The sequence below is a fragment of the Aptenodytes forsteri genome, unplaced genomic scaffold (genome assembly GCF_000699145.1).
Source record: "Aptenodytes forsteri isolate BGI_AS27 unplaced genomic scaffold, ASM69914v1 Scaffold166, whole genome shotgun sequence".
In the NCBI taxonomy this organism is placed as follows: domain Eukaryota; kingdom Metazoa; phylum Chordata; class Aves; order Sphenisciformes; family Spheniscidae; genus Aptenodytes; species Aptenodytes forsteri.
The window spans coordinates 3,557,249-3,564,722 of NW_008796110.1; the positions used below are offsets into that span (position 1 = coordinate 3,557,249).

General features: G+C 45.2%; 1 protein-coding gene across 1 annotated transcript in view; it reads right to left on the reverse strand.

Moving 5' to 3' along the window:
- Nucleotides 1-6,378: 6,378 nt before the first annotated feature.
- LMOD2 (leiomodin 2) overlaps nucleotides 6,379-7,474 on the reverse strand; it is a 6,754-nt gene continuing 5,658 nt past the window's right edge. The window contains exons 3-4 of the mRNA XM_009286793.2: nucleotides 7,139-7,472; nucleotides 6,379-6,797 (exon numbers count right to left, since the gene is read on the reverse strand). Of these exons, the coding sequence (XP_009285068.1) occupies nucleotides 6,771-6,797; nucleotides 7,139-7,472 (361 nt within the window). The 3' untranslated portion in view covers nucleotides 6,379-6,770. The remainder of the gene's footprint in view (nucleotides 6,798-7,138; nucleotides 7,473-7,474) is intronic.

Below are 7,474 nucleotides of genomic sequence, written 5' to 3' on the forward strand. Positions count from 1 at the left end.
ACACTGACACTCATCATATTCACTTATATTCAGCCTGTCAAAACATTCCTGTTAGCTAAAATAAAAATAAAAATAATGCATCTAATAGCTCTTGATGTCTGAGGATCTTGGAGCACACTTGAGTCTATGTGAACATAGCCTTGCAGTATTGTGAGGCAGATCAGTACTGATATCTCCAAGGCAAAGTAGAGGCACAAGAAATTAAGCAATATACCCCAGAGTACACAAATAGCAGAAGCACAGCCCAGGACATAACCTCAGTCTTGGCTCTGGGATACATGTTCTGGCTCTTACCAGAAACTCACTGAGAATTTTCACTGTGACAGTATTTTAAGGAAAGAGAAGCATCTTTCCCTGTGTTAGAGTTCTGTAGAAAATAATTCAATTTTTTGCCATTAAAAAGGCTTTATAAAATTCATTTTCATTTGAAGCTGAAAATAGTCAAATGTTACAGATGGTAGAAATAAATACACCTGACAGGCAGGCTGTTGCCCTGCTTTCAACAAGGGCAGAATTTTTCCATATCTCCATTTTTCTTTTGGACTGAGCCATCTTTTTCACACAGAACAGTTACATCTAGTCTGATAACGCACCAGCTACCCCACAGCCGGTTGGTGATGGTTGGTGACAATTGCCCTATTTTTCCACTATCTTCACAGAAAGTAAGCCACTCAACTGCTGTGCATTAGCTGCAGTTCGCTCTTTCACCTTCCAGTTTCAGCGCAAGGCTGAGTCCACCCAAAGCTGCAATGGACCTTCAGCCCATGCTCCCCTCGCAGGACAGCCCTGGCAAGCTGGGGAGCAGCACGGACCGGGGGGAAACGGCCAGTCCATGCTGGGAGCTACCCTGCCACAGCTAAACCTTACCAGTAGCCCACTTACTTCATCCAGATTCATACCTTCACTTTGCCCACCCGAGCTGTGATGGTACCCCTTGCCCGTAATCCTCCTCCTTTGTGGCTCCGGGTCTTGGCAGCTTGGGGTGAGGCTGAGGACTGGGAAGCCCAAGTCCCAGCCGAGAGGTGGGATGTTGAGATGTCTGTCCTCAGATGATGAAGGTCTTTTCTGACTAGCAGCTCTTAAACATGAGTCCTCTGTACTTCTAAGACCAAGAGAACTGTCAGATAAAATAAAATGACCAAAATACTGCAAAAATCACAGTCTGGTTCAGAAACTTCATTTAGAAGTGCCTAACTTGAAACATCGTCAGTGGGCTGACATTTTGCATGTCTGAAAAGAAAAATATCTCATGCTACTTATATAAAAGTGGCCACTCCAAATCACCAGGTGCTTCTAAAGAGCATCTTCTCAGTGACACAGGCACACAATTTAATTTCTGAGCAAGGCTTTATCTCTTGGTTGCAGGTTTTCTCCTTGTGTGTGAGGCACAACTATCACTATCCTATTCAAGAACGTAAAATTCAAAATGAATTCATTGAACCGGCAAGTCAAAGTAAACTTGTGTTGTAACTTCTGAGGAATGAATATAAAAATGAATTCTGTCTTAAGTGCAGGGTTTTGGAAATGGAGCTCTGTCAGACCAAGACAGTGTATGTACAGTGCTGGGCTTATCAATATGTGAACCAAATTCTGCTCCCTCTTGTAAGTATTTGGTTCCTGTTGGTATCAAGCGTAGATGGTATTAAGCCAGCATCTAGTAGAAGACTTTGGCTTCCATGTGATAGTCTTTTTCTAAAGTTACCTCTGACTTGCATGGATTTGAAAATAAAGCATCTTACTACAAATTGTAGGAGATTTTTACAACTTTCAATACTATTCCAGCTTGCAGATCCTGTGGAGTTATCACATTTAAGAGCATTAATATAACCATGGCAGGAGCTTCTGTGTTACCAGTTTCAGGCTTCTGCTGCTGAAAGCACCATACCATAGTATCCTTTTCATAAGCTTCTTGCATTCTTTTAACAGTAAGTTGGTGAATTTGCCCATTCTTTTTTAATGGGAATGCTGTTCCAAGAACCTCCTTGTTCTAAGATTTAGGAAATTTCTTCTCATTTCTGATCCAAATGCAGTCATGCACATTTTCTGTCCTTTTTTTTCCTATTGCTCTCAGTGTCCTGTAGCTCTTTCCCCCTCGCAGTATTTATAGACATGAGCTGAAATCCTTTTGAGCCTTTGTTTGACTAGGCTGATCCCACCACCTGTTCTCATCTCTCTCATAGGACAGCCTCTCCAGTTCCCCAATTATCCTAGCCATTTTCTGCCCCTCTTCTGATTCAAAACAATTTTTTCTGGCTGTTAGTTACTGGCATTGTACACACTCTTCCAGATGCTGTTTCACTTGGGCCTGCACCCAGGAATAGTTCTTGGAGCTACCTCTCCCCTTATATCCAGGCATTGCACATATCCCCTTCATGGCTACCTCATGGTAGTTATGTGTCACTCTCTAAACAACCTACAGACAAGTCCTCTCTGTTTTGGCTGTGGAGCTGCTCTGCCTTAATCATTACTTCCATAGATCTGATGAACTTCTGAGGAAACCATATGAGTGGTGGCATGGAAGTCTTGAATACTCACAGCTTCTCTTCTGTGCTGGGAGGGTTGCGCCTGTGTTGTGCTAGTGTGCGGGCAAGGGAGAGGCCTTGGCCATAACCTCCTGCTCCTCTCCACCTTGGGGCCTCCCATGCCCCGGGACATCCATTCTCCCACCACGCCATGCTGGGACTGTGCTGCACCAGCTCCTCTGGCTTCCTGGCTGCGTGCAGCGCAGGCTCGGCCTCCAGAAATGGATGTGGCTTCGCCTGGAAGGAGCCTCGTTGGCCACCTGCCCTGTTTGGTGGGAAGGAAGCACCTCTGTAGGGCTGTTGGACCAGCACCTCTACCCCCAGCTAAACCCCCCAGTTGCACAGCCATGTGTGTCACTGTCCAGAACATCTAACAGGGGACTCGGCAGGAGGCAGAAAACTTCCAGAAGATGTGGAAATAAAATCCCTTGGAGTTTTATGAGATCCTTTTCTTTCTGTAAGCTCAGACACTTCCCTAGGTGACGAGGCACAAACTACAGGGCCAAGTACTGGAATTACAGGTAACAGTCAAGCTCTGATATTTCTGGTGTTTCGGTAGGTCAGCTCTTTCGCACCATGTTACACAGCACGGATGCTCATATGGATACACGTTGTGGGGAAGGGCCAAAGCATGAAGCTGCAATGGAGGCAGCGCCTCCTTGTCGGACCACCTGGAGCGTGGGGCTTCACAGGGTGGCACAGCCTCCAACCACCACGCAAGGCTGCAGCCCTTGCCCGGTGCAGCTGGGTGGCAGATCACTGCTGCAGCGGCACCACAGCAGCCCACGGGGCAGGGTAGCTGTGGGGTGGTGGGAGGACCCCGTGTCAGTCTCAACCACAGTGTGAAGCTTGCGTGGCCTACGCAGTACCCAGCCCTCCCCTCCTGCCCCCCAGCCTGAATCTGGGGGAACACTCACAGGAGAGATTTGGCTCAGTGTAAATAGGGGAGGCAGGTTTTGCTTTTTTTCTTCCTTGGGAAGCTACAGTATTTCTGCTCGTCAATGGGCTGGTTATTTCTGCAACTCGTGAGGAGATAAATAATGTTCTAAGAATATATGGTCTGTTCCTAAAGACATTATAACCCATTGTCCTCTCCTGTCCCTTTACCTCTTCAGTGATAGCAAGCACTTAGTTATCCTTTGCAGCTCTTTTATTGCTGACCAATTCATTTGGACAGATTTTGGTGTGTTTGTTTCTCTGACTGGTCTTTGAGAACAAGCGGACGGCCACCCACTGCAGAGAGCCCTATGAGTCCAAACGAGGAGCACACCTGCATCCTGGGGCTCCCTTGTCCAAACACCGCGTCCAGCTCCGATGGGGGCACAGCACTGGATGTGGAGGAGCTGACCCAGGGGCCACCTTCCTTACAGGTCAAACAAGAGGCAGTCAGGCCTTCAAAGGAGATGATTTGCCTCCCTGTGACTCAAGGGAAGGGTACAGAAAGTGAACTGAGCTTACAGGCAGGACCTGGGCCCCAGGGGAAATGCGCAGTTGCAGGGTATTTGTTCCCCAGACGGGAACACAGCATGGCACCTCCTGGCTCCTGCTAAACCATCTTCCAGTCCGGGAAGGCAGCACAGTACCTCCCAGAGGGGTTTTGTATGCTTGTCATACAGTGCTCGCTTGCCTATTTGAAAGGAAAACAGATTGCTCCTTGGAAGTATCCATGAGGAAGCTCAGCGCTGTCAGCAGCAGGGCTGACACCCACCTGAGGAGGGAAGGGGGCTGCCTTTCCCTTCAGTGGGGCATCAAAACCTCAACAAGGTGTTTTCGGGGGCTCTGCCTCGTAACTCTGCAAATAGGAGACAGGCTTTGAAATGCCTCCAAGTGAAACTGCTGCAAAATTTATGTAGGCAGAAGGTAACTACCCAGATTAGACTTTGGCTAAGGCACAGGACTGACCGTGAGGGAGTGTGCCACAAGACCTTAAATAACCACACATGGCTGCCGCTTCCGTGACTTTATATTTTAGCTGAAACACTAATCTCCATCGCCAGAGCCGGCCACAGCACCAGAAAGGACCGATGAGCCACTTGTCAGCAACTGCAGTCAGCAGCTCCAGCTGAGCCTTCGCAAGGGCTGTGCCCATCGCCCTCCCCTTCTGCAAAAGAGTAACTCCAGCAGCTCTTACTGACCTGAAAGATGAATCTTACATTCCTTTTTCTAGGTTTTCTTATTCTTCTTCCGCATTCTTCTCTTCTCTTCTCTCATCTGCCACTTTTCAGTATTCATTTTCTTCTATATTGTCTTCTTTTCCTATATCAGTTTTCACCTCCCATACAGATAGTTTCCTCACTTCTCACTCTCCCTCTTTCCTTAAAGGCTTGGTTTTGTTTTTTTTAAACATTTTCTTGTCTTCCTCCAAATCCTCTCCATTGTGCTTTCCCTGAGTTCCCTCCCTATCTTTCGTTCTCCCTTGCAACTGCTTAGCTGCTTCTGGCATGATTAAACATTTTGCTGTTTCTCGTCCTTCACAAAGCTGCTGGGGACAAGGTCTGGGGTCGCAGGTCTCCTCCTGACTGTGGTCTGCGTTCTAGCATTGCTTCCATCCTCAGAAGATCCCAAGCTCCAGCTTCCATTTGGTCATGGGAGACTGACCATAGGTTGATTTTTATGCTATAAGAGCCTATGCAATTATAAAGGCAGCTAAAGACTAATTGTACGTACCGTATTTCTTGTGATACTGGGTCTAGAAATACTCACAAGTTGTTATGATCCTGAGGCAAGAGGAAAAATGTTGGAAAGTGTTTCAGTTAGTTATAAATTGCTTTTGGTATGTTCTAGTCAATAAATACAAAAGCAAAAAGGTATCATCTGCACCATTTTCTTGCCATAACAGTAACACTGCTGACAATTCACTAATGGATCCCCTCTCCGTTATGCTTCATTTCCCTCCAGTAATTTGTTCCTCTTTCTGGGGAAATCCATCTCATGAATATTTCTAGATACAAGCTTACCTGTATTATTTCTGTACCACTGCAATGTTGAGTAACCTTAAGTAATTACTTCTCTTTGGTGTGGTTTTATGTAAAAGAAGTACTAATTCTGTTATTTATTGTTGAAATGAGCAAACTGATTAATATTTAGTAGTGCTTCTAAACATATATCTCCTCTTGCCTTTCAACATTTTGGCCACTGCTCAGTTTTCTTCATGTTATCCCTACCTTCACGCTAGCTGAAGCACCCAGAACCATAACTAATCTGACAGAGGGAGATGTCTAGTCCTACATGAAGAAGGGCTATTCATGCCATCGCCTGTGATGTGATACCTCCAGCTGTGCATCTCCAAACGATATTGGCGCTGCTTCCACCATATCATATTGACAGTTCACACCCCGCTTGTTGTCAGCTGATATCATATGAAAGTCGTTTTACACCTGAATGCCAGACTGATTTTCAAGTTTCTCTGCCTGACTGAATGTCTGCACTGGGGTTATTTCTGCCTAGATACAGCAGTGTGCGGTTGTACGGAATGGATCTCAGTTGAATAATTCTGCTGCATCCTTAAAATATCTACATTAATTTTTAACCTTTAAGTCAACATGAACTGCAGCTCTATTCATCACCCACTTCCCCTTCTGTTAGATCAAGGTTTAGGACCTGGTACGCAACACCAGTGACTTGACACAGCCCACAGCTTAATTTTAGTTGTATATAGCCTTATGAACCTTTTTTCCCATGTCAGTATGAAACTGCACTAATATATGGGCTCAGGTACTATCCTCCAAGCAGACTTGATGGGTGCAGCTGAGAAAGATCTCAGGTTCTTTCCCAGGATACTTCCCTAATGCTCATGAGCTTGACACAAACATCTGGTAGGTTTTCACTCACAGAAACCCAGGACTGTGTCTGCTTGAAAGCTTCAAACCACATTTATTGTAAATTCATGGAAAAAAGAGAAAAAGAGAAAGAAACCACAGGTTGGTAAACTATTACATCTCAGTGTGAAGAACTTGTCCAGTGATGTGCAATCAGATATTGAAAAGAATATCTAAATAAGCAGCAATTTCTCAATAGAAATCTCATTAAATAAAAAATTATTTCCATATTTACAGATTACAAGGCAAATGTAATTAAAGCATTGTTTCATATTTAGCAGTTTTATGTCTTTGAAATAAGAGAAATGGTTTGAATCTAAGAGTGTGCTTTGGAAGCAGCTTGCTAGACAGTCTATGTTACCACCAGTGAATGGACGAGTAGCCTCCCCTCGACCACTGCAGTGCTCTGCTTCTTCTGTCATCCAGGCTTTCACCGAAGGGCTTCTGGTACCTCCACCTACGAAACAGGAGTGGGGAGGGTGTTCATTACATTCGCTGTACAATCTGGATGGCAAAATTCCTACCAGAGACACACTACCAAGAGCCCTATGCTACGCGCCATCTCCCATAACAAGCCTGAATCTGGGAAAGTACCCCACTTTTGGTCAAAATCACAGTCACACAGAAATCAGTGTGCTGAGAAAAGTCTGATCAGAGGAAAGCATCCTCCCAAGTGCTTTCTTATGCTCACATTTCTAAGAATTTCTTTTTATTAAATATATATATGTACTAAAATTAAATTGAGCTTGTGCTATATCTGAACCACAATCAGTTACTGGAATAGGATCTCTTACTTACCCGCCTTAATTGCTTTATGCTGCTTGCCCGAATTGCTTCCATAAGGTTGTCATGAAGCGACCTTTGTGGGGTGGAGGGACGGGTGGAGGGTCGTGAACCTTCCTCTGATTTTCTGTCCGAGACTGATTTTAGAGAATCTTTAATTTCTTTCAATATGCTGTTCTCACGTTTTTTGCTTTTTTTGCCTTTTTTCTTTTTCTGTCCATTCTGTAAGGCTTTTTTTGAGCTTTCTTGCTGTTTGATGACTTCAGCTATATTCCTGGTTGGTGCCTTCTTCTCTGGAATAACCGGGGGAGGAGGAGGAGGAGGAGGAGGTGGTGGGGGGGAGGAGGTGCT